At 31.9% G+C, this 14,987-nt stretch overlaps 2 protein-coding genes across 2 annotated transcripts; both read left to right on the forward strand.

Annotated features, from left to right (window-relative positions):
* Positions 1–9,799: 9,799 nt before the first annotated feature.
* On the forward strand, positions 9,800–11,747 carry LOC133187613 (HHIP-like protein 2). Its single transcript, XM_061323033.1, has one exon. It carries the CDS (start codon positions 9,800–9,802, stop codon positions 11,726–11,728), a length of 1,929 nt encoding a protein of 642 aa, XP_061179017.1. The 3' UTR covers positions 11,729–11,747.
* A 761-nt stretch (positions 11,748–12,508) lies between these two features.
* LOC133187614 (C-type lectin domain family 4 member E-like) lies at positions 12,509–14,437 on the forward strand. Its single transcript, XM_061323034.1, has 4 exons — positions 12,509–12,572; positions 12,771–12,856; positions 13,805–13,892; positions 14,202–14,437. Exons 1-4 carry the CDS (start codon positions 12,509–12,511, stop codon positions 14,435–14,437), a joined length of 474 nt encoding a protein of 157 aa, XP_061179018.1.
* The last annotated feature ends 550 nt before the right edge of the window (positions 14,438–14,987 follow it).

Here is a 14,987-nt window from a genome sequence, read left to right on the forward strand (position 1 = left end):
GATTTCATTTTATTTCCAGATTTTTAAAAGATAAAATATCTTCTTAAAAATTGAACTGCCGTTGTAAAATCCGAGTAAAGAAAAATTATTTTAGCATTCTAAGAGAACATTCAAATAATCGGACAAGTCATAATCGAAATAGCACAATATCTCCTTGTTAGAAAAAAGAAAATTTGGAAATATCTTTTTTAAATGTATTAAATATTCTATAACGGTTAACACTTAATTAAAACTGCTAACTGTTTTGTATCAGCTTTGCAAAGTCAAAGCTGGTTATCTGAGTTTTGTGACCATTAAACCAGCATAGACTACCAAAAATTTCCAGAATAGAAAATAATCTATTACCATGAAATTATTAGCTCTGTATGGAGCGCCAAATTAATATAAATTCAAAAAAAATTATGATATCTAAAAAGGTTTTTTTTTTTCAGGTAAATAAATCTTTGAAATTAATCGCAATTGTATTCTTATGACATTATAATTGTTTTACCGTTTATTAACTTTTCATTTTTTCGATATTTTCAACTTTATTTGCAAAGCATAACTGGGGAAGGGATTCAAATGGTGTGTCACGCATGGTGACAGAAATGAACACTCAGTTATACATAGTATAAAACTTTAGCATCATAACTTGATAAAATGTGATGTACATAGTGTTTAAATTATTGACAGTAACTTGTGTACATATTTGCACATTTGTGTTCTAAAGTTCAACTCTTGTTACATACATAATAGTTTGTTACATTGATCTCTGCTTAAGAGGAAATAAAGAATGTCTGTCTGTCTGTCTGTATGTAGTGTATATTTACGTTTGTACAGATCTTGACCTTATAGGTCGGTTGGAGCAATAACAAGGGGTCAAGTTTTTACATAAGATAGGAATAGATGGAGGGACATTAAAATATCCTCTGCAAGGAGGCCAAGGCCATGCATATGATAAGTTATATTGATATGCAAGGAACCTCAGGTAGTGCAAATTGTTCAAATTAAGGCCCCGCTTGTAGGATGGGTCCTGATGTGAGGAATACATTTTTCAATTGAAATAGATAGAAAAAGTCTTTAAAATGTTCTTCTTCAGAACTTATTAATCTGCAAACATCTTCTGTTTCAGGTTCAAGTTTGTTCAAATCATGTCCTCTAGAGCCAAAATAGGACATAAAAATTTAACATTGGAATGTAAAAGAAAAAAAAAAAGAAGAAAACTCCTTCCCAAGAACAACAGAGCCATTAAAAGTCAAAATCATTAATATTAGCCTCTCTGTGGATACGTTTCTTCCTGGATTTCCAATAACTCCTTTCCAGGATTTATATTTAATGCAGATGCACTTTAAGGTATGTCACTCGTGAAATTTGTTATATCAAGGATTTTTTGAGAAGTATATTTTGGATAAGTACTCATATAGTATGACTCAAAATCGCAGAGAAAACAGGGGGTCAGTGTGCATCTTACTGATCTACGGTACAATTAAGTTGACCTTTTTGCACTTAAATTTTAACTCTTTGGTTAATCACTTTAACCTTTATCATATTTTATCAGATGTAACCATGGCGATAAATATAATCTTATTTTATGTAAAATAGTTTGAATAATATTTATCATTGAACAAATCTTGCAAATTAATGCGCGTAAATTATTGTGTGACCTTTTTGCACTAAAAAAGTAACATATTTGGGGTATTAAAAATCTAAATAGACAATAAAATATTTTTTGTATCAAACTTTTTACGACTTCAGTGCTGATCAGTCACAAGTATCGAGAAGTTTAAAATAATGAAAGAAAAAGTTGGGGTCAGTGATGTAAATTTTGAAATATTTGTAAAATATGCGATTTTCAGGCAAAAAAAACGATGTAAATTTTATCTTGACTTCTTTAATATATCTTCATTTCTCAGCAAAGTTTGTTGAGGGAAGGTGTAAAATTTGTTATAAAAATATAAATTGAGACATATATTTAATATTCCTAGCATATCATAACGAAAAATATTCTCTGAGTAAAAGTATGTGAGTCTAAAGTTCCAAGATATTAAATTTAATAAATGTGCAGATTTGCAGAATTTTCTGCTAAATATCCTTCCACCACAAGAAATAGTCCCTCATAAATCTTGCTTCTTTATGAATTTTTGAGCAGTTTTTTCATTGAATGTTGAACAATTTACATTGTTTCATTCAAGTATGTTACGAAAAATTAATTTTGATAAATAGTTTTGAAGTAAGAGGTTCTGCCTGAACTTTTCTAAAAATCTGACGAGTGACATACCTTAATTTGATTGGTAATGACAGCAATCGCTAAATCGAAGTTTCAGATTATAATTATCATATACCTAGTACTAGTAATATAACTGCACATGCAAGTTATGATTTTTTTTTTTGAAATTATATAATTACTACTAATGCTTCTTCTACCACTATTACTAATACTGCTAACATTTTTACTACTAATTATAATCGAAATAATGCATTGAAAATATTGTAAGAAAACATATTAAGTTAAATTTAGATTTAAAGTCAAATTTGTTGTCCTTTTGTTTAATTAAATCTTCGAGCTAAAACCTTTATTCAGTGATCTTCATGAGAAAAACAAGATGTTTGTGAAACACTGATACCTGCATGGCAGCTCATGGCGAAGGTTAAAGTTTCTCCAAGTCAAACTTCAAGTTCAAGGTCAAAAGGTCAAAATTATTGGTACCAAAGGAAAAGTCTTGTCACAAGGTATACATACGCGAAAAACGAAAGCATAGCTCCAACAATTCAAAACGTATGGCCAAGGTAAAAGTTTTTCAAAAGGAGGTCAATCTCCAAGGTCAAAAAGTAAAAAAATAATTGTATCCAAGGGAAGGTCTTATCAAAACAAATACACATGTGAAGTATGAAAGGTCTAACACAAACCGTTCAAAACTTATGCAAGGTTTAAAGTATGGTAAAATTTTGCAAAAGTGTGTGAAACTTCAAGGTGAAGAGGTCAAATATGTTTGTAACCAATTGCAAAGAAAGGTCTTGTCACAAGGAATACATGTACATATGTAAAGTATAAAAGCCTAGTTCCAACCGACCTAAGGATATGGGGCAAGGTTATTAAAATTTTTGCAGACAAACAAACTTCGCTTGAAGATTCGGGGGCATAAACATATTTACTGAAATCCTTTTAGTGAGAACAATCAAACCCCCAAAAGCAATATTCTAAACACTTTATACTTTTTATCCCTCCTACCGTTTCTTAACACTTGTATTAAAATTTACTAATTTCAAACTTCATAAAAGTACAGTGTTCATTGATATTTGGTAACAAGATTATTTTTCTGTGACAATTGTTATTTTCAAATCATTCATGAAGTTAGCTTTGAAAATAATACTTTTTGATTATCTTTTTTTTTCAGCATTGAACCAAACATCATTGGTTAAAAGGAGATTGTTGATTTGATGCTCCAACGACCAATTCAATACACTTAACTGGTATTTACAATTGTAAGGAATAAACTAATTTGAAGAAAACTCAGTTCGTTTTTGTAGATATCCACTCAGTTCAGTCTTTCGATGTTAGAATGGGCTTGGTTGCGCTCTATTGATCTATTGAGAAATTATTCTCCTATTTCATTCACCAACGATAATTAAACACTGTAAATAATATAAATAATGTCCTGTAATGCTCAGGAAGACTTTACATAATAGATAAATAAAAAAATGAGACAAAAATACCTTATCTTTGTATATTAAACGTTCTTCAAAGAAAAAGAGAAGCCAATTAAGGTGGGGTTGAGATCAGCGATGAGTTTGTGACCGTGTTATGTATAGTAGATGAAGAATAACAGAGATAAAGGGGTCGACTATTTATTGGATCCCATTCCACAGGAATCAATCAATCAAAGAATAATCAAATCGTCCTATAAGAAATAAAATACAATGAGTATATGGCATCAAACAACATATTCAGTTATATGCAGTCCTCATAGTTAGACACGGATTTTACTACCAATAGATTAAAGCAAGATGAGCTGCATTTTTGAGAATTTTATTTTGCTATTAAAATGTGCCGTTATTATAAATCTGTATGTAATTTAATCCTTTATGATCAATTAGACGAAAATAACATTTTAAATTGTTTTAGAAGAAAGATTTCTGTACAGTGGAATGTATAGTATGATATAAGAAATCAATATTGTCCAGGACGACAATAATGTAATTTTTCTTCCATCAAAGCTTATAAATAGTTCTTCCATCGAAAATATGAACAACAGAAGTTTAAAAACGTTCTTTTCTCAGTCATTGAAATAGTTAATTACAATATTGCAACACAAATTTCCGACATCAGAGTTGCAGCTCATATTTCTTTAAACCAATTGTAAATGTTCAGAATTCATGAATGCATAAAAAGGGAAATAACTCTTACAAATTACAGAATGACGAAAATCGTGTTCAGATAGAAATTTCAGCAAAAATATGAATAATTTATCAAAGTGTAGTAAAAACGTATAAACAATGAATAATTGTTATAACGTATTAATTTATGGAATTAGGCTGACTATATGCACACGCTGTAGGTTCGCCTACACTGTATATAAAAACAACAATCACAGGTTCAGCCGTAATAAATCTCAAAATCTCTGGATAAAAATATTTTTTATACTTTCAGATTACAACATCTATATCTGGCGTTGCTTACAATCAATATGATTACTGATAATAATACTTTACAGAATACAATGAACTTTATTTCAAAACTTCACTCGTTCTCCCTTTCAATCGAAGAAATTATATTACGATAAGATAGAAAGATAAAAGTAGAAAAGAGATAAAATTTACTGAATATACTCTGTGTGATGACCATGGACATCTTGTAGTTGTAAAACACCATTATTGTAATGTAATATGGTAACCAGTCGAGACAAAATCATCTCACATCCTTGACGTTGGTTGTCCGTGCGAGAAGTGAATATCCCGCACACTAGCCTAAACAATAGAAAACGTACCGCCCAAACCTTTGGCCAATAAAACTACTCACACCGTACTATCAAAGGTCGCGAAGATCAGCCAGCCAGAATTATTAACAAATTGCAAAGTGAAATAAGTAAAAATGCAATGATGATAATGAATGAAAACAACATAACAACATTGGATCATAAATAATTATTTATTTCATATGAAACCACTCTTCCACAGGTTTACTAATAATACTCAAGCACTATTGTCTTGTTTATTCTTCATGTTGATACATGTAATGACAAATGGAGCAAGTACAGACTAGTAAACACAATTAATTTTGATTTGTTACTGAATAGTAGACTAATTATTTTGTTGATCCCTGATCAACCTATTTCTCTCTCTTTTATTAGCATCTTATCTTCATCTATCAGTTTATTTTGTTTTATCAATTAATTTTATGCTTCTATAAATCCTTTACAGTATTATACTCAGGTGACCTTACGGCCCTTGGGCCTGTTGTTTAAAATGAAAAAGAAATCTTTTGGGGGAAAAAAACAACACAAGTGAAAGCTTTCTTATAAAGTGTAGATTATTTTGTTTTCAGTTTTGCCTCCAGAGCCTACTAGCTGAGACACAACATTTGATATGAGGTTAAAATTATGAATCGGGATATTAAGAATTTTCTTTTCTGTAAGAGTGGTGTCACAATTAGTTATTCTGATATAAAACATTCTCTAGTCAAGTAGATTCAAGCTTATTTAATATTGCTAGCAATGTTTGCGATCAAAGATTTACTACAGAAGAAATGAAATTAAAGTTTGTTTTCTTTTAAATATGAAATACATATATCATGTTTGAAGACGATATATTCTCAAAAAATAAAAATAAAAGCACCATAGACTCAGCAACATAAGCCTGTTTTTTTTTTTTTTTTTAGATATAAACAACAATGGCAAACCAATGATGAATTATCTAATAAAGTTTCATTCCAGCTTCTTAGTCGTCAATTTCCCATTTTGTATAAGCATATGGTGTCTCTGTCTCAGACATGTTCGTTACACAAGCATGTTATGGTAAGAATCAAATTTTAACTTAGAGAGCGACTGAAAAATATATTGATGATACAGGGATTTCAAAAGTATTGTTTTAAATCAGTATTTCAAACATTTAACAGTCGTTATAATGACCTTGGTTTTTTTTTCTTAAAAAACAATCTGATTGTACACACAAGTGTCTGAAGTTGACATTAAAAAGGTGCTCTAGTTTCTGATTGACAATATCCATGTGGTTTTTGGAGGCCAGAACTTGCAACAATCTATCGGAATTTCCATGGATACCAATTGCGCCCCGTTACATGTACTAGCAGACCTATTTTTGTAATCATATGAAGCAAAATTTGTTCAAAATCGTTTACGTGAAAAGAAAGAAACACTTGCTGTGGCCTTCAACTCGACATTTGGATATATCGACGACGTATTGTCAATTAACAATGGTTATTTCCATTCTTATGTCGACACGACATATCCCGGTGAGCTTGGTATAAAAGATACCACAGAGTCTGGCACATCTGTTTCATATTTAGATATTATATTAGAAAAAAGACGTTAATGGTATTCTGACAATAAAGCTTTATGATAAACTTTAACTTTTCAATCGTCAACTTCCCTTACTTATGCTATAATATACCCTTATCACCTGCATACGGGGTTTATATCTCTCATTTGATTCGATACGCAAGAGCATGCTCTACGTATGAACAATTTCTAAAACGAGGTAAGTTATTAAGAAACAAGTTGATGAAACAAGAATATCAGCAGTCTCGTTTAAAGTCATCATTTCGTAAGTTCTATGGTCGATACAATGACCTTATCAGCAAATACAATCTATCATTAAGTATCATTATGTTGACTGACTTTTTCATACTAATTGTTAGGCCATTATTTACACACTGAATTGTCGACGGATTTTCCGTTATTTTCCGATCATGACAAGGAGCACACGGCGGCTGTGACCAGTTGGCAGGGGATGCTCACTCCTCCATGGCACTTGATCCCACCTCTGATGTCTTAGAGGTCCGTGTTTGCTCTGCTCCTTTTTTGTAATGTTTAATGGACTTCTGAGCTCGAATACTGTTCGTTATCTTCACATATTTCATTAAAGGATCTGTCGTTGTGTTACACTTACGTTTTCCTTACTATTACATTGATTACATTGTTAACAACTTATTTTGACTATGAATTACTTCGTTTACCTGCTCAATAAAGATTGGTCGAGGCGGGTGCACAAAGTCTTTAAGGAAAGCATAGTTATTCTAGGCACCTGATCCTTTCTCTGTTATTTCCTGAGATCCTTGTTTTTGCCCTGTTCTCGATTTTTTATAGGATTGTGAAATTGAATATTTTTCATTATCTTCATCTTTATTGGGTGAAAATTGATTCTCTGTCCAAAATGGTGGTCAGAATTTAAATTATGAGATGATATTATATTCTATCGTCGTCGTTTTTAAAGTGAAAAGGCAGTCGCGGCTAGTCAGGAAATGTCAATCATCTGTATTTTATAAAATAGATTTTCTCCTACACCTATAAATCAGCGACAGAACTCTGTCAACTTGCAATGAACACTTACTTTTCTTCAACAGAAATGATAAGTACGCCAATTTTGTTCTCTTTCCTTCAATAAAACAGTATACTCTCACCTGGAATTTTCAAATCCAAAAGGCGTTCTCAACTTTCACTTTGGCTATATACAATCATGTCATTTCGGTAGAAGATAATAAGAAAAATCAAATCATCGACGGAAGAACAAAGTAATAAAAATTTAGAAAAGTTTTGTCGCCATTATAGCTCAAATAATGTAGATAATTATGCAAATAAGCAGACAGAACGCAATTTCTCCATATGAATAAATATAATTTTATAAAGAGTTTATGAATTGGCTGATTATCGAAATGGTGTGTGAATTTAAATTTGTTAAAAAATCTTAGGAGTTTTGTACTATCCACCTTTGAATAAAGGGGAAACAAACGCATTTGATTCAATTTTGAATTTCTCTATTTATTAAAAAAAATAACGGCAGTCTGTTGCTCCCCTAACACAATTTTCGAATACGGTATGTTGTATTTTAAAAGAGCTAATAAGTAAATAGATAAATAAGCAAATAAATAAATAAAAATTGTGTTAAATCTATAATTTATGTTCAATTATTATTGAAAGAAGTTTAAAAAAAACTTTTTGTTACTATTTATTTACAATTTTATCTCAACTCTCATCTTTTCTCCAACTTTTTTATCAAGTTGACATTGTACGCCATGTACAATCTGCCGCCAAAAACGATTGCTTCAGTCTCCACGGTTGGGTAACATGGTGGTTATTTATCTATTTATTATTTATTTATTTAAGAAAAATAATAAGAAGATATACTAAAAAGAACTACACAGTCGTACAGTGGCCTGCCCATGTCGCTAAGGAAGCGTTGAATAAATGGAACAGAAATTTTGAGGCTGGAGGCACAAGGTGAACAAATAAGAAAGTGAGAATTCTTATTACAAATTAATGATTAATCACAATTAAGATCTATCAGAGCAACATAAATAAAAATGCTTTCTACATGTACTTCACGGCCAAACAATTCTGAAATGAACGTGCATATACTATTAACCGAACAAGCCTAGAATTCTATGGTTCATTCATGTTAGATAGTCGTTATCCATCTTTGTTAACCATTAATTTTGATCATTTCTATTAACAAGGTAATAGTGGGAATTACTACAATGGTCCTGGAGGGGCAATGGGTGTATGCCAGATCTAGGGAACGTTGCAGGACAACCATGCCGTGAGGGGGATTGTGTAGAGAAAGTATCCTCCTCAGAGTGGCACGAGTTGTGGGGAGATGTACCTGCTCTACAGCTTTGTACTATATATGTGAAATTATGGAATATATTTATTGTCAGAGATTTATTTTTTTCATGTTTTTGCATTGAATTTCAAGAATGATATAAAATAAAAGTTGAGATTTGGGGAATATAAATAAAGGCTGTTTTGGTAGGAAATTTCGCAATAAATATGTATTATCACTAATGAATTAAAGCCTTTACAAACTGTTTTGCAGATTTCTATAACATATTGTTTTGATGAGTATCCTATGTTCTTAAAATAACTAAAAAAAAAGTAAGTAAAACTCTGCAATTATGATGCATGGGCAATATAAAGACAAATTACTGTCTTTATCGATGAAAATTTAATGCAGTTGAGCATTATTTTTGAATAATTTTATCTCTGTTTTTTAAAGATATCTGCAATGTTGGAAGATGTGTTCTATTTCTGACTTTCAGAAGAAACAGAAAAGTTTGTTTTGTTTTTAATTTTTGGATTTTTTCTGTAGAAAGAGCTTAAAATGCCAAATTGCTTAAGATTATTTTTTTGCTGATACACGGTATATCATGCCTATGAAAATGATAGTTTTTGTAATGTTGATAAGCACACATGAATAATAAAAAATCAAATACCGCAAAAAAAAGTGTGGCTCAATTCATACAGCTCTAAAATAGGCAATATGCAGAAGAGGTAGTGCTTTGATAAGGAAACATATAGGACAAACAGATATCACTCTGAAAAATATTTTCTCTCATTTGACAACTCCCATATGATAACATCGTCTTAAAGTCCAAAATACACTGATTATATCTAATAAGTTATTCATGTATTAATTGATTCGATAATGTTATGCGCCTTGTATAATTAATACGTCAAATCAAACTTCCCTGTATACCTTGTACCGCAAACGATGGTTCATAAAGTATAAATAACTCAGTCGGTGAAGAAAAGTGTATTAACTGCTTTACGATTTATATTACATTTTGAAGGTGTTGCTTTCATGTTTCAAAATGAGGCAAACAATTATATCAATTCTGATGCTTATATTTTTATCACGATGGAAATTACTCCATGCACATCTCTGCTTTGATGGTTCTGACGCAGTTAAAAGACATCGACCATTGAAATTTTGTTCTGAATATTCTGGTCTAGGATGTTGTTCTACAAAGACAGATAGTGCCATCTGGAATGAGTTTAAGAATACTAAGACTAAAATCCCAACCCAGTACTGGAGGACATGTGAACAGTACTTGAAAAAGATCTTTTGTGCAAAATGCGATCCGAATTCGGGCCATTTTTACAATATTTTTGGATTAGATAATTTAGGAGATTTCCCAGGACTCTGTAAAGGTTACTGTGATCAACTATATTCGGAGTGCCGTGAAATAATTCCGTATCTTACGAATAATACTCTCATATTGAATGAAATCGAGACGTCAGATTCCTTCTGCTCATTCGTTCAATCTATTGACCAACGATATTGCTTTGCTGGTACAAATTTTGCTGTCAACAAAAGAAGCCAGAAAAAAGACCCAACTACTAATCCTTGCTTGTGTTTGCAGCCATTTGCAACAGGACTTATCCTTCCCTCATTTGTTATTGGTGTGAAGGATGACACACATCGTTTATTTATTGGAGATGCCCATGGTGAAATCTTCATTTATTATCTAAACGGGAAGGCAGAAAAAGAACCTTATCTAGACATCTCTAAATCAGTTGTGTTTAAATATGATCTTGGTTTGCTGAACATGGCTTTTCATCCAAATTTTAATGAAAACAAAAAATTCTATGTGTTCTATGGGACTGAGCACGAGACTGTGAATGGTCGGCAGTCTACTGTTCGGGTGAGTGAATTTAAACAATCTTCTGAAAATCCAAATATTGCAGATCTGTCAACTGAAAGAGTAATTTTAGAACTTGATGAGCCGGTGAAATATCACCCAGGTGGTCAGATAATGTTTGACGAGAACGGCTTCCTGTTAGTAACACTTGGAGATCTTAGCTTTCAACCTATCGGGTCAACCTTGAATACCTCTGAAATGGCAGGTTCAGTCTTAAGAATCGATGTAGACGTATACGATGCCGATGGTAGACCATATGGAATTCCAGCCGACAATCCATTTGTTGGAGATCCAGATTTCCTGCCTGAAATTTATGCCTACGGTCTCCGAAGTCCTTGGAGGTGTGGACAGTATGACGGAGATCCTAGCTCTGGAGAAGGCAAGGGAAGAATCATATGTGGAGATGTGGGATGGAATAAGTGGGAAGAACTTGATCTTTTAAAGAAGGGTGCAAACTATGGCTGGAATGTCTACGAAGGGCCAAAGTGCCGACAGAAAAATAAATGTGACAAGATAGCCAACCTAGAACAGCCTATACATTCTTACCATCACAGCCAAGGAAGTGCTGTAGTCGGGGGTTATTTTTACCGAGGATGTCAAATTCCTAAGTTGACTGGGAAATACGTGTATGGGGACTTCACTGGATGGTTGGCAACACTTTCACTCAAATCTGATCAATGGAAAAGCGAAACCATCAACTTCTGCACAGATCTGTGTACAAAACCGCTAAATAATCAGATTAACCAAAAATTGATCTCATTTGGGGAAGATGTTGAAGGTGAATTATACGTATTAGAAGGTAGGTTTCCCAGAAGTAAAAATAAAGATGGAGTTGTTTATCGCTTGGTAGATCCATCTAAGTCATCTGATTCCAGCTCCTGCATAGCAACCAATCGTTTAAAAATATTCCTGACAGAAAGCACACAATTGCAGACTTCTACTTCAATTCAGCGCCATTCTTCAATAAGACCTCAAAGAAAACAAATGGAACTCTTTTCTACCACAAAATCACCACCTTCTGGGAAGCAGTCTTTATTTAGCAGCCTTATGGAAAATGTCCGAGGATTTATCCGTCGATTCTTTAGGAAATTTTTGTAATGAAGTGTAGTGTTATAGATATTTGGTGCTTAATTGAAAAATACCTTATATTTTCAGAAATGTGTGTTTAATTATACTTCTACATTTAAAAAACTCGTTTTTTTTTATCTTATGAACTAAATAAATGCACATTTTGGAAATTATTACATTTCTACTAAACAAATGTGTAAACAAATGCTATCTTGAATTATATATATATATATATATATATATATATATATATATATATATATATATATATATATATATATATATATATATATATATATATATATATATATATATATATATATATATATGAAAAAAATACAATGTCATCGTCTTTTTTTTTGGCTTCATTCCTAATAAAATTTGTTCCTGGGATGATCCTTCTTTAAAAAAAAAAAAAACACAAAACAAAAAATAAACAAGACACAATTTCTGACATGTAGCCACCATGCCAGTTGTCCTCTATACACTGACTCTTCTTAACTACTTTGGGTGTGTTCTTTTTTCTACTTCATTTATTCATAAGAAATTATTACTACACAAGTAGGGAATTTGGAAGATTTAACCCATGCTTTCACGGTAGTGGAAGCTCCCGAAAGCTTTAAATTTTGTGGTTGGAATTAGGTACCTAGGTTTTAAAGACAAAAAAGGGTATTGTTAGCATAACAGATTTTTACCTGTTTTTGAAATTGGACACAATGGTTGGGATTTCAGACCACATAGATTTATGTGTAACCTTGACGTATTCACACCTTGATAGTGCAAGTAGAAAGATAACACAGGTAAAAAGAAATGGATATAAAGGATTTTATTGCATTTTATATTTTTCTACCTGCTTTTCTTGAAGCACAACAAGGTAACTTATTTGATATATCTGCTTTAAACATAGGAAAAAAATATTCAAAATTTATTTCACACTAGCAAATTTCTAATGAATGTGAACGAGATTAATATATATTCTGAACATAAATTTATGTCTGTCTATCAGTATGTAGTTATATTACGCATTCATATTTAAAGTGAAAGATAATATCTACATGATATGATTTTCAAGGTACACGTTGCGCAAATGGTTGGATACAACATCATGATAAATGTTATTTCTTCAGCAAAGTGAAGGAACCCTGGTTTGCGGCATCTGTAAGTACTGATGACTTTCAGCTTAGAAGAACGCTTTTAGCTTTATAATTGCTAGTGTCGTAATAGTCAGTCAGGAATGTTGAATATATAAACACCAATAAGCTACTTAACTGATAGTATAATTACAATATAAACGTATTTATTTTTGCGGTTATAATATCCTAGCTCCTTTTGCATTTCTTCCTTGTCTGTTAATTAAAGTAATTGCTTATAATGATAAAAACTAGTACATGTAGTTTATAAGACTCAAGTAATTTATGATTGCGACAATCAGTTGAAGAAGAATATGGCGCTTCTGAGGGTGATATTTTTGTAAATGACCCCTTTTCTAAAGGATTTAGTTCCAAAAACTTTGCAATGTGTGAAAAAAATTCGCTTCTCATTATGAACCTTCATTACTATTTTTTTTTTAATTATTTGCCATTGCAATCAACACCTTTTATTATTGCAATATTTCTTAGATGCTGTATGTAGAATATTTCATGTAACTTATGTTAAAGGAATAGTAGTAAAATATAAGATAGATTCTGAGAAAAATAAATGTATTTCCTTTAATGATACGCTGTTCCTCGCAGAGACGTTTCGATTAACGAATTTTCACCTAGTTGTCAGTTGAAGTATTTAAAGAACCGTTACATAAGACGCAAAAAAGTAAAAATCAAACAAAGTGACACCAGTAACGAACACGTTGTCATAATGATTACTAAGTACTTTCCCTAAATTGCAGTTTAATGCACAAAGTTTAAAAAATCAGTCACTACACTAATTCGAATTCAAGCTGCGTTTTGGAACTGATTCGGTGACCCAAATGGATTGCTATGGATCGATAAGATACGCTATATATTTTTTTAATTAGACAAAACATACAATTTGCAAAAAGACTTTGGACCAAGCCAAGAGAAAAGAAAAGTTTAACAGTTATATTATTGTATTAAACATGTTTCCTAGGCCCTCTGTGTGGCTTATGGTGGCCGGCTAGCAGAACCAGTGACACAGGAAGAAGTTGCATTCTTATCAAGAGAAACGGTTCAAATTGGTAGGAAGATCTATACACTTGTTGCAATTGTTTTTACCCGCCCATAAATTAGCGAGAACGTAGAGTTTACGCCTTATTAAGCATCATTCAGTCTTTTAAGAAAAAAAAGATTGGACAGTTGAAAGCAATTTTATTCGCATAGTACATTAATATTTCAGATTACATTATTGTTATGCTGACTTGCACATATTATAGATCAGATTTAAGTGTGTCACTTTTTAACGAATTTTGAAAAAAAAATGAAATCTAATTACAGCCGTGATGTTAACGATAGCTTACATGTAATACGTATTAAATGTCACATTACAGGAAATGGTGGACATTACCACTTAGGCGTGACGGATGCTTTTCTGGAGGGTGAATGGGTCTACGCCTCCAGAAAGTCTCCAGTGAAAATACACATTCCCTGGGTGGGAGGAGGACCAGATAACTATCATGAAGAGGACTGCGCTGCTATTGATTCTAGCACTACTTTTCACGGACAATGGACAGATGCTCCTTGTCATCTTTCTTATTATTTCATCTGCGAATACAGTTTAGAGTAAGATTTCTATTTATTTCCAGAGATAAAGTTTCCTGATTGTATTTTTAATGTAAGTAAATAAGAATAATTTTTGCATTCTTTCATCACATTCAAAACATCAAACTAGACTAATCATTAGCCATGTGAACTTATTTCAACGTATTCAAATTTTCGTGCATTTAAATGGAAGTAAATACCAAGGACTAATAAGCCTAAATATATATAATATTAATTGTATAGTTCACTCATATGATATGACACAATTGTTCAATAAAAGTTGCAATTTAACCTCATTCTCTAAGATCTATGAAATTTTATATTTTATATGGAATGTCTAAACAACTATGAGGTTAAAACGACGTCAAAAGGGGGGAGGTGTCTTTATTTCAACATTGTATAAAGTTTAACCCCCTGGAAAAACTGGCATCCAAAATGCTTGTTTTTAATTGCCAAAAAAGAATCAGAGAAGGAAGAGACGAGCAGTTTATGTCGATTTGCAGTCAGGGTGTCCAAAGTCAGTCACGTAAAAAAAGTGACGCTGATCATGTGTGGTAGACATCGAACTCCGACAA

Source organism: Saccostrea echinata, unplaced genomic scaffold, assembly GCF_033153115.1.
Source record: "Saccostrea echinata isolate AGI-Se365-2 ecotype Australia unplaced genomic scaffold, CSIRO_AGI_Sech_v1 ptg000015l, whole genome shotgun sequence".
NCBI classification, from domain to species: domain Eukaryota; kingdom Metazoa; phylum Mollusca; class Bivalvia; order Ostreida; family Ostreidae; genus Saccostrea; species Saccostrea echinata.